At 47.4% G+C, this 18,402-nt stretch overlaps 1 protein-coding gene across 1 annotated transcript; it reads left to right on the forward strand.

The window, feature by feature from the left end:
* Positions 1 to 288: 288 nt before the first annotated feature.
* LOC138301582 (olfactory receptor 11L1-like) lies at positions 289 to 1,230 on the forward strand. The gene has a single exon (XM_069242099.1). It carries the CDS (start codon positions 289 to 291, stop codon positions 1,228 to 1,230), a length of 942 nt encoding a protein of 313 aa, XP_069098200.1.
* Positions 1,231 to 18,402: the final 17,172 nt, after the last annotated feature.

The raw sequence follows: 18,402 nt of genomic DNA on the forward strand, positions 1-18,402 counted from the left end.
CTAGAACTTTATCAAGACAGTAGGTGTACGTCTGTGGTTAACGGGATGTAAAGCAGTGCTTCCATCGCCAGAACACTTTTTTATCATTCTTGTGGTCTGTTTTCAAATTCAGACCATAGACCCTACTGCTATAACTTTTTAGAAAGGGAGTGTTAGGTCATGAAATGAACAAAAAATTTTTTTTTCTTTTCAGAGGTATCTACATTGAACAGTTTTGAAGGAAAAAGAAATACGAATAAACTTCCAGCATCTTCTTTCCTCCATTTTCTTGTTCCACAGATACTCGCGATGAACTATTCAAAATGTCCAGATAACCTAAGTAATGTGAAAGAATTTTACATCCTTGGATTCCAAAATCCACCGGCTCTGACTTCATTTGTATTTTTACTATTTTGTGCTATTTACACAGTGACAGTGACTGGAAATATTCTTATCATTTTTACGGTGTCAATGAACAATTGCCTTCATTTGCCCATGTATTTTTTTCTTTGCAATTTATCATTCCTGGAAATTTGGTATGTGACAACCACTATCCCTGCCATGCTGGGTGGTCTAGTAACTAGGGGTAATACCTTTTCACTAACTAGTTGCATCTCTCAGTGGTATTTATTTGCTTCACTGGCAGTTATTGAGTGCTTCTTGTTAACAGTCATGTCTTATGACAGATACTTAGCCATATGTTATCCTTTACGTTACAGCACCCTAATGGGTCAAAGGCTTTGTCTGCAGTTAACGGTCAGCATGTGGATCCTTGGGTTCATTCCTTCAACTATAACTCTATTATTTCTTTGTCACTTACAATTCTTTGATCATAATGAAATCGACCATTTTTTCTGTGATATCATGTTGATTCTCAAATCTGTCTGCTCTGATGCATCCTCAGCTGAAAGTGAAGTTTTTCTGCTGTCCTTATTTGTAACAGCAATCCCTTTTTTTTGTATCATTGTATCGTATGCTCACATCATCACGGCGATCATAAAAATCCCCTCAACCATTGGGAGACATAAAGCGTTCTCCACCTGCAGTTCTCATCTCGCTGTGGTGATGATGTATTTTGGGACAATGATTACGCTATATGTGGCACCAACCGAGGATCAGTCTCTTAATTTAAACAAAGCCTTATCCCTGCTCTACACTGTGGCTACTCCAATGCTTAATCCCATCATTTATACTCTGAGGAATAAAGACATACTGGAAGCTATGAGAAAAACTATCCGTAAGTGGATGTAACATCTAATGATAGTAATTAATTTGCATTTCTTTTAATTAAAGAGTTCACTGCATCTTATTAAATCTACACCTGGCCAAGCACCAGTAAAAATAATATTTGTTCTTTTAGTCCAATGTATTTTGGAACATCTGTTCAAAAGCTATATTCAATATCAAGTGAGCAATTTGTTTTCGTATCAAAGTGCAACTGTTGGGTTGTTGGTAAGGGCATCTACGTACGTACACTTAGCAATAGGGCAATAACCTACACTTAGGTCCAGTTTGGTCTCAATAAATTAAACCCAGATCAACCCTTGGTAGCTTGGCAAGGAGCGACAAGGCTTAATTAGGAGACAATTGTCCGAAAGGCCGACCGCAATGGAGCACTGCTCGGCTACATCCCGCGGGAGGCCTCGGTCAAAAGTTTACCTTTAGACTTAGTCGTTTCCTTGAAGATTTTCTTCAGCGGGACCAAGTAGCCAGTCCAATCCGACCTCCTGGAACTCTTCTGTGGATACGTGTCACGGGAGCCCTCGTGGAGATTTTTACCTTCAGACTTAGTTGTTTTTTTCAAGATGAAAATCCTTTGACCGGGGCAAACCTGAATCTTGATCCGTCGTCCCTGGAGCCCTTTTCGGATACACTGCCTGGGATGTTCTAGTCAACTTTCTACATTCGGACTTGCTAGCGCAGGTGTTCTAATAAAAATTATTAATGAGTGTTTATGTATTTTTGATTTTAATGAGTTTATATGGAAAATGTAAGATGGAAGTTACTCTCCCACAGAGTGTAGGTGGCAGAGCAGCCCCGAATGCTATATCACTACCTGTTACTGTTGGTTGAGCGGTACCATTGTTTACAAGAAAGTGAACAGGGAGCAATGACCCAGAGCCTAATGGGGGGAGGACATAATGAACATGTTCAGGTAGTCTCTCCTGTGAGTCAGACTTTTGATGGATCAAGATCATTGCTAGACCTTAGTTCATTTGTTGCACTTCCAGATATGGTGACAGGGCCAAATGTTAGTCGGAGTTTGAAATTATTGACACCGCAGACTCTGAATGCAGTTGCACAGGAGGTGCCACCGGTCCGAGCGAGTAACATTTCGTTACAAGGACTGACAGCTCAGCAATTATCCGAATGGTTAGACAAGCTGAATACCACACAGAGTGCCCCTAAAGGAGAGGAATATTTGAATTGTGCTAGGCTAAGTATGGAAGCGGGAGAACTCATTGAGGGTACTATGGGGGTGAATAGGATAGAATCCCACACAGAAGTGGAATTGAGATACCTATGCCCAAGTATTACGAGAGAAGTGAGCAAGGTGCATCAGAAATTAGCAGACTTAGCAGAGAAATACGGCATAGAAATAGAGAAAACTAAGCATCTGAAAAGGAGTTACAGATTAGATTTTGAGGCAAACGATTGTGAACACATGAGATCAGCCGGATGAAGGCACACCTTAAAGAATTACTACACAGTGCTCAGACCTGGGAAGCATTAGTTAAAAGGGAAGGCAGATGGGTAAAGAAAAGAGACAAGAGGAAAAGGAATTCTTCAGAGCTAACTGAAAATGTGCAGCAGGATAAAGATCCAGTAAAGATTTTACCAATGAGAGAGATTCCAGGGGGTAATTTTGTTCATGTCCCTTGGAGCAGGAGTGACATTCTATAATTTACAAATGATTATCCAAAATTGAGAGAACAACTAGTATTAGTAGAGTGGTACCATCAGACAGAAAGGTCAGTGAAACTTGCAAAGTGATGGTGGGAAGACTTGAACACATTACTGGAGATTGTGGTTCCGGCTGACTTGTGGATCGAGTGTAAGATTAGTGTAGACTGGCCAACAAGTGAACCAGAGAGAGACAAGAATACAGGAGCACCGTCTCCTTAAGTATTGAAATATTACTATAGGGTGATTGAGTTTCTGAAATTGAGAATTTCACCCAAGAATATTGATTGTCAGAGATTTGACAGGACAGCTCAACATGCAAAAGGGTCGATACATGCATATTATGAGAGATTGCTGCAGGCATTCAAGAATTACAGTGGCACAGATACAATTGAGGTGAAAGACATGCTACATTTTGTGTTTAGATTTGTGGAAGGATTGAGACCTGAGATTGGCCAGATTATTAAAAGTCATTAGATTTGCTGTCAAGCAAAGACGATCGATGAGGTGTTGCAGATTGTGAAATACTGTAGTAATGAGACTGAGTTGAAGCAGGTAAAGTAAAAAGAGAAATCGATGGTAACACAGATTAAAGTGGCTCAAACAGGAGTGCAAGGGAATTTTTTGCAGCCATTACCACTGCAGCAGGGAGATATGATGTTTCAGCCCCAGATGAGAGGTAGAGGTTGTGGAGGCAATATGAATCATTGTCCAGACTTGAATACTGTAGTGGTTCAGAATGATGTGCAGGGGATGAAGAAGCTATTACCATGTCACATTTGAGGAGCCGTGGGGCATTGGAAACAGGAGTGTCTGATGATGGTGCAGGAAGGTGTTGTTCAGCAGAGTGATGACGTCAACACATTTCAGAATGTGAGAGGACCGAGAGTGAGATGTCCTAATCCAAATTTTCAGAATAATGTGAATGAAATGCAGACTTTTCAGCCCATGCAGCATGTACAAATGCCTCAGGCACAAATGCCTCAGTTGCAGCTGATACAGCAGCAGGTTTCCATGGTACCTAGTCAGCAAATTCAAATAGCTCAAGCCCCGATGGATCAGCAACAGATGATGCTTTCTCAACAGGTCGCAGGATAGAGGCAAAACAGAAAAAGTAACACAGTGCACCAATTCAAGTTACACAGTGAGAATGGAATAAATGGTGAATGGACGAGTGACATTTCAGATGAGGAGCCATGTGTGCTTGCAACTTCCTTAGAGGTAGATCAGAGAGGACCCTTTGTGAAGGGAAAGGTTATGGGTCACAGAGTTTCATTCTTGGTTGATACAGGAGCTACAAGCTCTCCAGTGAGAAGTGCTGAAGTTCTGAATTTGCCCCTCTCAGGTAGAAAAGTCCAGGTTGTGGCATTAGCAAACCAATATTTGACAAACCCGATTAATGATCCAGTTCAAGTCAAGATTGGCAATTTTCAGGGATTGCAAAAATGTATAGTCTGCGATTTAAGTCCAGTATCCCTACTGGGAAGAGACTTGTTGTGTAAAAAAAAGTGTTTGATTACTTGCTCAAATGATGGAATTGATATTCAGACGAATAGTGATAATGAAGAGGAACAAGCCCCAGAAATAGAGTGTAAAACTCCAAATGAGGAGTACCCTCTAACTGAGTTTTTCCCGATGTTCACGGTGAAAGAGCTCCATCATGATTTGCAGGGAATGGTACAAGAGAAGGTGTTGGATTTGACAGGAAAAGAAGTGAGTTTGATTAAGGGAGTGGAGCCAGTTAAAGTTACTATAAATCCGAATGCAGTTTTCCCTCAACTTCCACAGTACCACATGCCACAGGTTGTCCTAATGAAAGTAGCTCAGATAATTGAAGACTTTGTAAAGCAAGGGGTTCTGAAAGACATGTTGAGCAGTCCATGTAGTTCACCAATAACGGGTTTGAAGAAACCCTGTGAGAAGGTCCGGATTGTTCAGGATTTTAGAAAACTAAATTAGATTGTGGTCAAATGTTTTCCCATGATGCCAAATCCAGCTGTGATAATGTTCCAGATTCCATGTGATGCCGGGTTGTTCACTGTCATCAATTTGTCACAAGAATTATTTTCTGTGCCATTTCAGGAGGATAGTCAGTTTCTCTTTTGTTTCAAATTCCTGGATCAAGTCTATTGCTGGTGTAGAATTCCTCAAGGGTATTCAGAACCACCTTCCATATTGAATCAGATTTTGAAAAATAATTTTTTGTCATTGGAATTGCCTTTCCAATCGATCTTGGTGCAGTATATTGATGACTTACTGATTGCCTCCAAAACAAGCGACAGGTGCAAGTATGATACGATCACCCTGTTATATTACTTGGGAAAGAATGGTCATAAAGTGTCTCTGCTGAAATTACAGTATTGTCAGAAAGTAGTAAAGTATTTGGGTCACCAGATTGAGAAGGGTTCAAAGAAGATAGCCAGAGAAAGGATTACAACGATATTGCAGAGAAGTCCCCTGACTCCACAGAGAGATGTCAGGATGTTTCTGGGCATGGTGGGTTATTCTCGCCAATGGATTCCAAATTTTTCAGTCATTTCAAGACCATTGCAGAAGCTGACTCAAAAGGAAGTCACTGATCACATTGGCCCTCATTACAACCCTGGCGGACAGTACAAAAAGGGCAGTAAGACCGCAAACAGGCCGGCAGTCATTACTACCCCATTATGACACTGGCAGTTTGGCATATGCCAAACCGCCAATGTCCTGCACCGTCCACCACGGCGGAAACGACCGCCAGGCTAGAGACAACGGTCTCCAGCTCGGCGGCCATCACTAGTCCGCCGGCTGTATCAGGACCCTGCATACTGCCATGGCGGTATGCACCATCAGTGCTAGGGAATTCGTTCCCTGGCACTGATTGGGGTCTCTCCCTTCCTCCTCCCCTGAGTCCACTCCCAACCCTCACGACCCACATACCACCCCCCAAAAACAGTAGGATCCCCTCCCCACCCAGACCCCCATAGGCCCCCCCAACATACCCCCCAAACCCCGTTCACGCACGCTCACACCACTCACACACATACATGTGCACATACATGCACACATACATACACGATACATTTCCCCTACACACATTACACCCCCAACATACATACACTCACATGCACACCCCCATGCACTCACACACCACACAACGCCCCTCCACCCCCTCCCCTAACGGACGATCACCTTACCTGCTTCGGTGATCCTCCGGGAGGGAACAGGATCCATGGGGGCTGCTCCGCCACCAGTACCCCGTCACCAGAACACCACCGTACTGAACACTGAGTCGTATTTCGGTGGGCGGTGTTCTGATGACGTAGTGGTGACCGCCAGTCTGGAAATGAATGCCGAGGTTGAAATGGGGGCCATAGCGTTAGACCAGGATGAAATGAAAGCATTCACTAAATAGAGAAAGAGTATCTGCAGGGCTTCAGCGTTGGGCATGCCTGATTACACAAAGTCTATCAGATTGTTCTGTCATGAGCGTGATGCATGTTCTTTGTCTGTCTTAACACAGGTCATGGAGGTGTAAACCACCCAGTAGCATATTTTTTGTGTTACTAAATTGTTTTGCATGAAGCCCAACATGGTGATGCTAATCTGACATTAGGTAAGGATACTCACAAAAATCTGATGATAACGGGGACTAATGTTTGATGAATTTCTCTGCTGAATTCAATGTATGCTATATCCTGTCGCAGCTGACTTTGCTATTGATGATTGCATTTCCCTTGCCGTTTTGAATAACCAGTGTTGTTTCTGTATGTGTTTCATTTGATTTGAGATTAATCTACATGACCTTAGCATTGTTAATATAGGGAAATAAACATTCTAAACTTTTACTAAAGGTGTGGTTATTCATCACTGAAGTGTAATGATGCGTGACAATTACTGACACCATTGATTATTGATTTTATTGATTAGTAATGATTATTAATTATTGTGTATTGATTATTGATTATGTACTAGAGCTTTGGTAGAACTTCTTAATTGCGAGTCAAAAGGTTCATCAACCTATTCGCGTCCCCTTGTAAGTTTACTTATTAAGGTCCGACGCGCTAACAGACTTAGGCCCTCATTATGACATTGGCAGTAAAGCCACACTGATGGCCTCCAACTTACCATATTATGACACACACACATCAATCTGACAGAATTTAGCCACACACACAAATCCGCCAACCCAAAGGTCAGTGATAAACTGGCGGTATCAAAACCCACACAGAACAATGCCCATCACATTATGACCCACGAATCTCCAAGGCAGAAATTCAATGGCGGTAAACCATTGGTGGTACATACCGCTGTGCTAACAATAGACTCCCATAGACAAAACAGCACCACATTGGCCAATTCAAACACACACATGACTCCCATACACACACACCACACTCACACACCCACACCACTATAAAACTCCCACCCACATTACCCACAACCCTTTATGACTACAAAGCATTGCCACCAGAGAGACACCAAGACCACTGACACAACTAGAGCCACACACTACTCACACCTATACACCACTCACGCACTCCACATCACACACCCCACACATTACCAAACACACCCTCACCAACACACCTCACATAACACCCCTGGCACCCCAAAGACACCTTTGTTTCACAGAGGAGTAGCTAAGGGTCATGGTGGAGGAAATTGTCAAGTTAGAGCCACAGCTATTTGGAGCACAGGTGCAGCAGATATCAATAGCCAGAAAGATGGAGCTATGGCAGAGAATCGTGGACAGGGTCAACGCCGTGGGACAGCACCCCAAAACTAGGGATGACATCAGGAAGAGGTGGAAAGACCTATAGGGAAGATACGTTCCATTGCATCAAGACACCAGCTCGTTATCCAGAGGACTGGCGGTGGACCCCCACCTCGTCCCCCACAACTCAAAGCATGGGAGGAGCAAGTCTTGGCAAAACTGCATCCTGAGGACCTGGCCGGAGTCAGAGGAGGACTGGACTCTGGTAAGTCAACTCTCTGCTATTATCACCCCCCCTACCTGTATGCCAACACATACCCTCCCCCTCACCCTCACTCCCACCACTCCACTACATCCCACACACCCCACCATAACATCTCACTCATCTCAATGCCAAGCCCTGCATGCTGTACCAATGCATGGACAACCCTCACAGCCCTGCATGGACACTCATCACTAAAGCATGCATACCATAGAGAACTTACAATCCCACCATACACTAACATACACAAGCGAAAGCTGGCAGGGCAAATCCAACCATAGAGGGGAAGCCATGGCTGTACGATATGTCAGACTCATAAACCAAATACATCCCAACAGGTACCCAAGCCAATGTCAGCGGAGAGGACGTCCCAGCCCTCTCCAGTCCCCCAACTGAAGAGGCCAACAGTGATGACAGCAACTCTGGTTGACCTACCTGGCCCATCAGGGACCACTGGACAGCCAGTTACCCAGGCCCAGTCACACACCACCGCACAGCCTCCCCCATCTGGAAACACCACCCCAGTACCCACCCAGTTTACCCATACCTCTATCCCCAGGACACGGCAATCAGCAGTGTGTCCACCTCTACAGGGTCCCCAGGCCACACCTTGTCCCCAAGACAATCAGGGACCTCAGGTCAGTGGTAGTGGGTACCCGGTTCAGGGGACAGAGGCACAGACCAACAGGGAAACTGGAAGGACTGCTGTGCGCCAGGGGGAGGACAGGCCCAGTGAACCGACTCTCCAGGAGACACTCACCGAGATCCTGGGAGCCTATCAACATTCCCAGGATACGATGGGCCAGATCCTGGACAACGTGCAGGAGAACAGGCGGCTGCAGGAAGGATAGTACCAGGGGATCAAGGAGGCCATCAACAACACCCTGATCTCCATAGCAGGGGTGCTGGTAGACATGGCCAACATTATGAGGGGGCCAGTCTTACACCAGCGGGCCCTTGCCACTAGCCAGACATCTGAACAGCCTTCCACTTCCGCTGCCATTAGTGGCCAGGAGGCCCCGCCACAGGACTCACAGTCCACCAGCACCCCTAATCCTGCATAAGGTGAACCACCCCGCAAACGTTCTCTGCAATCCAGACAGAAGCCAGAGACTCTTGCCAAGTTCCCCGCCAGGAAATGAGACTCTCCTGACTGTCACCCTTGTGTCCCACTCAGCCACCCTGTCCACCTTGAACTGCCATTGCTCCCCTACCTATGTCCCCTTGGACAATGCACTGTGTTACAAACAGACTAGAACAATACCCTGGACCTTAATCCATCATCACTCCATCCCATTGCACTTTCCCCCTATATCTTAGCACTTCAATAAACACCCTTTGAAAAAAATCCATTTGGAGTATGTCATACATATCAAATATGTATTGATTGAAACAGGTACAAATATTGAAAATTAACTGTTCCTAGAATGAGCATTGATTAATGACCTGTAGCTGGCTGTAGTGATCACACCAAGAGTATATGTCAAGTCACCAACATCTGCAAAATTAATTGCTATAGGGAAGAGTAAGTGGGCATAGAATTGGGAAATATCAGCATGCCATTGCCACACAGATTGCAACCAAAGTCATTGAAATGTAAAGTTACACTGTCCTACCTGTGTGTCTTTGGAAGTATTGTCGAATAACTGATGTTTTGTTGTCCCCATACTCATCCTCTGCTTCCTCATCCTAACTGTCCACAGGGTCTACTGCTGCCAAACGGGCGTCTCCAGCCTCCTCCTCCCACAGAAAGGGGACATGTCATCTGAGGGCCAGGTTGTGTAACATGCAGCATGGCACTACTATCTGGCAGACCTTATTGGGTGAGTAGCACAGGAATATACCTGTTAGATGGAGACACCAGAACCTGACCTTCAGGAGGCCAAAGGTCCTTTCAATTATCCTTCTTGTTTGCCAATGTGCCTCATTATAACGTTCTTCTGCCCTTGCCCTGGTGTTTCTCACAGGGGTCAGCAGCCATGATAGGCTTGGATAACAAGAGTCACCTACAAACATTGAGGGACAGCATTCAGCCACACACTATCCTATATGGCCCACACCATACCCATAAACCAACCTATAATGGGTGGGAATCAGGGCTCGCCTACTAGCCACACCCTGTGCCTCTGTAGCTGGGCCATCACATTTGGGATGCTACTATTCCTCAGGACAAAGACATCATGCACCAACCCAGGATACTTAGCATTGATATTGGAGATGTACTGGTCCACCAAGCACACCATCTGAACATTCATGAAGTAGAAACTCTTACGAATCCCAAATACCTGTTCATTCTGCTTGGGGGGGAACAAATGCAATATATCTTCCATCAATCGCCCCAATTATGTTGGGTATATGTCCCATTGCATAAAACTCGGCCTTCACTGTGGCCAAATCCTCAACCTGGGTGGAAACAATGTAGCTGCACATGTGTTTTAACAGGGCAGACAACACTCTTGTCAGCACGTTCAAGAACATTGGCTGTGACATTCCTGGTGCCAAGCCCACTATCACTTGGAAAGAACCAGTTGCCAGGAAATGGAGTACAGATAGCACTTGCACAAAAGGGGGGATCCCAGTGAAGTGACGGATAGCAGATATCAGGTCAGTCTCCAATTGGGCACACAGCTCTGTGATTGTGGCCCTGTCAAGTCTAAAGGTGAGGATAATGTCCCTGTCGTCCAGTGTTGCCAAGTCCACCAGGGGTCTGTACATGGGGGTATGTCTCCATCTCCTATTCATCCGCAGCTGTAGGTATCTAAGAGTGAGGAGGCTGTCACAAACTGAACATTGGAGCAATCTGTAAACTTGTAAGGGGTCAGTATGATTTGTCCAGTATGTGCCTATTTCTCCTGTGACACAGCGTGTCCGCCTGTGCTGTGTGGAGGGACAGGTGGAAGTGAGGTAATTCCGCTGACGTTGTGCACTGTGGCGGGAGGCGGTCAGGATTAATATTGGGCCCTATGGGTTACAGTGGCCAATGTCGATCTACGCCAATGGTGACAGTATGCACCGCAGCGGACGTGACCGTCATTTTCTATCTGATTCCTCACTTGCTACATGACCTTCCTTAGGAGAGGACCTACACTGCATGTGTTTCTGTAACCTGTGTCTGGAACCTACCACGGCCTGTGTGACTGGGGAAAGGGCCCCAGCCCTCACTTTGGAGGAGTTTGAGCAACTGGTGGATTCGGTCCTACACCAGTACAGATTGCTGAATGGGCCTCCATTCCAACAGGTGAGTACACTGTGGGCATGATACATGTGGCATGAATGCATGGAGTGGTGTGTGTAAAGGCCTTGTGTAACGGGAGTGGGTAGATTCCCTCTTTGCGGCATACAGCTTGTGTGCTGGGCTATGTTTGTGCCTATTGTGATGGGAATGGGTATGGTGGGGCATATGTGTAACAGGCTGGACTGTTTGTCTAATGGTATTTTCCTGTGTGTATTGCCACTGCAGGTCAGTGCGCATCAAAAGAAGGGTATATGGCGTGCCACCACCAAGGAGGTGCAAACCCTGGGGGTCTATGGCAGGCGGAGCACCCACTGTCACAAATGGTGGGAAGACCTGAGACGCTGGGCACAGAAGACAGCGGAGGCCCAACGAGAAAGGGGAGCCCATCGAACCGTGACCCACCTGATGGCCCACATACTGGCGGTGTCCTATCCAGACCTGGATGACCCTTGAGGGCATCACAGAAGCCACAAGGGGGTGAGTACAGTGCCCATAATTACAACTTACACCTGGTGGGGTGGTACCCGGGTGGTGGATGTGTGTTAGTGGGTGCCAATAGGCCAGGCCTGACATAGCACAGTAGGTCCTCAGGGTTCTAAAGAGATAATCGTGCCTACCTAGCTTGCAAGCATCCACTACTGGTCAGGGCTGCGTGGTTTCCAGGTGTTCTGCAGTTGGCTGTGTGTGCCCCTCCTCATTCCTTGGTGGCTAGCGAGATCAGTAGTGGTGCAATGCATAGTGCATAGGCCTGTTCCCTGTGTTTGAGGGTGCTGTGTATGCCAACGGTGGTGTTGGTGCAGCCATTGAGCCAGTGTATCCTTTGTCTCTCTCCTCCCCTTTTTTGTTTTGCCATCCTGTCCTTATGTGCATTAGCATCATGTGGCAGAGGAGCAGAGGCACGTGTGATGGAGGGAGCTGCATCCCACAGGACCCCGGAGGCAGTGGGCAGTGGGACGGAGGGCGAGGTTAGCACCACGGCTGAGACTGGAGGGGACATCAGGCATATATACCTCCTCCGATGGAAGCTCCCTGGTGGTGGCGGACACTTCTTTGACCACCCCACATACAGGTACAGCTGCCACCCCCGTACCAACACAGCCCTCCCAGCAGCCCCTCATCAAGTTGTCCGTACCAGCTCACCCAGAAAGGTGGCATCTCCTTCGCCCCAGGCACCTCAGGCCCTGCCCCACTGATCCCTGCTGCCCTGAGCGAGGAGGCTATTGACCTCCTGCGATCCATCTTTGTAGGGCAGTCAACCATTGTGAATGCCATCCAGGGGCTGGCAGCCCAGATGCAACAATCTCATGCGTTGCTGGAGGGAATTCACAGTGGATTGGCAGCCCAACAGAGATCGATCCAGGCTCTGGCCGCTTCTCTGGTGGCAGCCATTGTCCCTGTTTTTACCGTCTCCCTCCAAATTCCACTTACCAGTCCCACTCTCCTCAGCCTCAACCCATCCCAGGCACACATATAGATGAGCATGCACACAAGACAACACCCAAGACACAGGCAAACACAAGTACCACACTTCATCCCACAGGCATTCACACAAACACCATTCAGTTGCAGACACTACAACATACACTATTTCCACTGTCTCCCCTTCTTCCCCCTCCACCACCTTCTTCCCAGCCACGTCCACACTCACACCTGCATGCACTACATCATCATCCACTAACAGCATCATCACCACACCAAGCAGAACACACACCTCACAGGCAGACACCTCCACAACATCCATGCACATGTCACCTGTGTCTTCTCCCACTGTGTCTGCCCCCCTAAAGTACAGAAACGCAAGCACCCAGACACCCAACAGCCATTCACCTCACAACAGAATACAACCCATGCACCTGCACCCAAATCCAGCAGACAGACACCTCCAACAACCACTCCCTCATCCTCTACTCCCATTCTTTCTCCCTCTTCCCGCCCCCAATGTCCCTAAGAAACTTTTCTTATCCACCATTGACCTCTTCCTACCCCTCCCCCCATCCTGCATTTATGGCCATGGTATCACAAACCCAGCCACGCACCTCAACCACACAGTCCACGGGCTCAGTTCCATACCCACTTACTTGTGGTGGAAAGGAATCCAGACCACATTCACTGAAAGGGAAGGAGCCTGCACCAGCCAGCCTAAAGGGAAAGGAGCCTGCGCCAGGAGGCAAGAAGGGCAAGGAGCCTGCACCTGCCACCTGAAAGGGCAAGGAGCCTGTACCAGCAGGCAAGAAGGGCAAGGAGCCTGCACCTGTCACCCAAAAGTGCAAGGAGCCTGCACCAGAAGGTAAGAAGAGCAAGGAGAGTGCACTAGCAGGCAAGAAGGGCAAGGAGCCTTCACCAGCAGGCAAGAAGGGCAAGGAGCCTGTACCTGCCACCCGAAAAGGCAAGGACCCTGCACCAGCAGGCAAGAAGTACCAGGAGCCTTCACCAGCAGCTGTCACGGAGCCCCCACCACCAACCATGGTTGTGCATCCATCCAAGGATGCAGAGGATGAGCAGGATCCTCCCACCAGCACCACTACAGTGCATCCATCCGAGGATGCAGGGGATGTGCAAGAGCCTTCCACCACCACCGGCACCACCACAGTGCATCCATTCTAGAGTGCAGGGAATGTGCAAGAGCCTTCCACCACCATCGATATCACCACAGTGCATCCATCTGAGGGTGCAGGGAATGTGCATGAGCCTCCCACCACCACTAGCACCACCACAGTGCATCTATCTGAGGGTGCAGGGGATGTGCAGGAGCCTCCCACCACCACCAACACAGTGCAGCCGTCACCGCCTGCAGATGCAATGTAATCCTGCCTCAATGAGCTGCTGTGTGACCTGTCTACTCCAGAACCAGTGGGGAAGACACTCACTCCAGAGACTGTGGCCTTGCACTCCCCAGGACCAAGCACAGGGCATGTTGCCCCCTCCAGAACCAGTGAGGAAGACACCCACTCCAGAGACTGTGGCTTGCACTCCCCAGGACCAAGCACAGGGCATGTTGCCCCCTCCAGAACCAGTGGTCTTGTTTCAGCTCCCGGCTGAGGAGCCCCCCCATCTCCTGAGGGCCTGCCTATTTGCCAACTGATGCACCTGCAGTGTTCTCTCCGTGTTGATGCAGGTGGCAAGCGGGCCTTGGACTTTGGCCTGTGGCCATGTGGCCCACCGAACTGAGGACTGGGCAGTGTCCCTTGTTCTGTACATTTGTAAATAACTTTTTCATTGGCTAAATTATTATTTATACTGTGTTGATATTATTACACTCACTTTAGTAAATCTGTGCATTATTCAGGCAATTTAGGGAGATTAACTTGTTTTCTTGTGCATTTGGTTGTGTGTGTATGGGTTTGTGTTGTGCGTGTGTGTATCATTCTCTTTTTCCTCCACCCCTCCCTTGTGTGCTAGGCGGCTGTACTTACAGTCGTCGTCTTCGCCAGCGTTGGTGTTCGTGGTGGAGCAGAACATAGAATATCATCGGAAATACATGCAGTTCTGGTTGCATGGCGGCGTGGTTCTTCCCTGTCTCTCCAATAGTGAGTCCTTTCACTTCTGAGCTCAGTTTCCGCCAGGACTGGACTTTGATGTCACTTGTACCGCCTCAGAAAAGGTGGAGGATTGTATTGTTGCAATATGGTGAGCGGCACTTTGACTACCGCCTGGCTGTAGGTGGCTACTGCCAAAGTGGCTGTTGTTTCTGCCTTGGCAGTCAGTGTGGTACATTGGCTGTCTTTCGGAGATCTTTCCACCATGGTCATAATTTGGCGGTAATTACGGCCGGCCTGTTGGTGGTATTCCCGCCACTTTATCATTGACCGCCAGGGTTGTAATGAGGGCCTTAGTCACTTTTTCAGGGATTTTTTCACCGGGACAAACCTGCAAGTCAGGCCGGGTCGCGGTTGAGGCAAGCCAGCTAGAGTTGCTGTGGCAGGTCAGTCCCTTTATGGAGCTTTTTTCCCAAAATTCTCCAAACTTCTATAAACTTCTGGATCTTCTCCCAGATGTTCTTTTGAGGATCGCATGAGGTCCACAGCTCACCTCAAGGGTCCAGAAGCTCTGGGATGCTACTTGAGGGTGCGGACTACAACTCCCAGAATGCACCTGATGCAAACTCCAAAATGGCTACTGGACAGTAGTCATTTTGTTCACTTTCTTCAGGAGTTGGTGCAGGGGACTCTGGTTAGCAATTTGTCACCTCTGGCAAATAGGGGGTCCCTCCTTGAACCAGTTGAAGCCTGGCAAAGTGCTTCTTGTGGTGAAGCCCAAGTGTGCAGCTGGTGCAGTCCTCCAGGTGCAGGTCAGGGGTCCAGCCGGGCAGTCCTTTTCTCCTGTAGTTCTTCCTTGTTGGAATCTGGTAGGGATCTGAGGTGTGGGTGCAGGTCTGCCAGTCTTATCCTTGCTCCTGGGTGACAAACAGGTGGGTCCTGGTTCTCCAATCAGGTACAGGGCCCTTCCCCCTGTGATGACCACTTCCTGGGAAGTGTGGCAAAAATCAATCCCAGGGAGCAACATCCCTCAAAAATCCAGCATGGCTGAAAGTGATTTTTGGAGGATACATCTAGCTGAGCCCACCCACTGGTGTGGCTAATAATCTTAAACACACCCTTCTCCTGCCCTCTCCTAATTTAATGAGGGGGACACATAATTGTCTGGGTTTGCAGGATGTGAGGGAGGTGCTGGGTTGCTCCAAATGTCCTTCCATGCATTTGAAGACCAGTTTGGCAGCCCTCCCCCATCCTGCCTCTCCATCTGCTGAGGAAAGTTTTCTATCCCTAGGCACATTCCTTTGTGCTGAGCCCAGGCTACTTCACATCTCATCAAAGCAGCCAGCAGAGCTCCACAGAGCTGAAGTTATCACCGTTTTAGGTAGAGTTTAGAAATCTTTACCTGCACAAGGTATATTAAATCCAACAATTCTAAGTTGACCGTTATCCTCAGATCTTCTAAGTGCCTGTTCAGGTGCTTCTGCAGGTGCTGCCTGCTTCTGCGTGGGCTCTCTGTGTTGCTGAGTGCCCCCTCTGTCTCTTCCTCTAAGGGGCGACCTCCTGGTCCTTCCTGGGCCCTAACGTGACTCTTGCAGCTACCAAGGCTTGTTTGCGATCTTTCTGCGTGGAGACAACTCTGCATCCTCCAGCACACCGTGGGACATCTTCTGACCAAAGGAGAAGTTCCTGGCACCTTCCATTGTTGCTGAATCTTTGGCTTCTTCCACCCGGAGGCAACCCTTTTGCATCTTCATCCGGGGTTTAGTGGGCTCCTGCCCCCCCTGGACACTTGCGTGACTCTTAGACTTGGTTCCATTCTCTTACAGGTCCTCAGGTCCAGGAATCTGTCTTCAGTGTGTTGTTGTCCTTGCAGAATACCCTATATCCACTTTACTGTCTTTCTGGGGTAGTAGGGTAACTTTACTCCTACTTTTCAGGGTCTTGGGGTGGGGTATCGTGGACACCCTTAGTGATTTCTTACACTCCCAGTGACCCTCTACACACTACACTAGGCATGGGGTCCATTCGTGGTTCGCATTCCACTTTTGGAGTATATGGTTTGTGTTGTCCCTAGGCCTATTTCTCCCTATTGCATTCTATTGTGTTCTACATTGTTTGCACTACTTTTCTAACTATTACTTACCTGATTTTGGTTTGTGTGTGTATATGTTGTGTATATTACTTACCTCCTAAGGGAGAATATCCTCTGAGGTACTTTTGGCATATTGTCACTAAAATAAAGTACCTTTATTTTTAGTTACTCTGAATGTTGTGTTTTCTTATGATATAGTACTATATGATATAAGTGGTATAGTAGGAGCTTTGCATGTCTCCTAGTTCATCCTAAGCTGCTGTGCTATAGCTACCTCTATCAGCCTAAGCTGCTAGAATACCTTTAATCTACTAATAAGGGATAACAGGACCTGGCACAAGGTGTAAGTACCACTAGGGACCAACTATAAGCCAGGCCAGCCTCCTACACCTGGCAACCACCTAGAACCCAAACAGGTTAGAGCCTTCTTAGGCCTCACAGGATATTATCGCATATTCGTTCATGGATATAGCACAATAATAGTAGCCCCCTTAACAGAACTGACATCCAAGAAACAACCTAGGTTGGTGAATTTGGACAGAGGCGTGTCAGAAAGCCTTTGACTCCTTGAAGGTATCCATGTGCACGCCCCCCGTGCTCAAGGACCTGACTACTCCCAGGAATTTATTGTGCACACAGACGCTTCAGATCATGGCATAGGGGCGGTTCTAGCACAGCTAAATGAGGATGGCCTAGATCAACCAGTAGTTTTTATTAGGTGGCGTGCTATTGAGAGAGAAGCATTTGTAGTCTGGGCACTGAAGAAGAGAAGCAGAGACTATACCTTTTTGGGACTCACTTCCGGGTTCAGACAGACCACAGGCCCCTCAGATGGCCCATGCAGATGAGGGGTGAAAATCGTACATGGGATGGACTTTACGGTGGAGCATCGCCCGGGGATTTACCACGCCAACTCTGATGGTCTCTCCATATACTTCCACCTTAGTGATGAGAGCTCCCAGGAGGTTGGGTACCTCTCCCCACTTTCAGCTGGGGGGGACATATGTTAGACCTGACAGCCTTAGGGTGGTCACCCTCAACTTTTTGCCTGTCTTACTCCACTTTTTGACGCAGTTTTTGCTGGTTTTAGGACTCTGCGCACTTTACCACTGCCAAACAGTGCTAAAGTGCATATGCTCTCTCCCTAAAAACATGGTGACATTGGATCATACCCAATTGACTTGTTTAATTTACTTATAAGTCCCTAGTAATGTGCACTATATGTGCCCAGGGTCTGTAGATTAAATGTTACTAGTAGGCCTGCAGCACTGATTGTGCCACCCACATGAGTAGCCCCTTAACCATGTCTTAGGCCTGCCATTGTAAGTCCTATGTGTGCAGTTTTACTGCTAATGCAACTTAGCATTTAAAAGTACTTGCCAAGCCTAAAACTCATCTTTTTCTACACATAAGTCACCCCTGAGGTAGACCCTAGGTAACCCATAGGGCAGGGTGCTGTGTACACAAAAGGCAGGACATGTACCGGTGTAGTTTATATGTCCTGGTAGTATAAAACTCCTAAATTCGTTTTACACTGCTATGAGGTCTGCTCCTTTCATAGGCTAACATTAGGGCTACCCTCATACATTGTTTGAGTGGTAGATTCTGATCTGAAAGGAGTAACAAGGTCATATTTAGTATGGGCAGAATGGTGATACAAAATCCTGCTGACTGTTTAAGTTGGATATTACTATTTCTGAAATGCCACTTTTAGAAAGTGAGCATTTATCTGTACTTAAATCACAGGATGCTTAGTCA

This window comes from Pleurodeles waltl, chromosome 6 (assembly GCF_031143425.1).
Source record: "Pleurodeles waltl isolate 20211129_DDA chromosome 6, aPleWal1.hap1.20221129, whole genome shotgun sequence".
Classification (NCBI taxonomy): Eukaryota; Metazoa; Chordata; class Amphibia; order Caudata; family Salamandridae; genus Pleurodeles; species Pleurodeles waltl.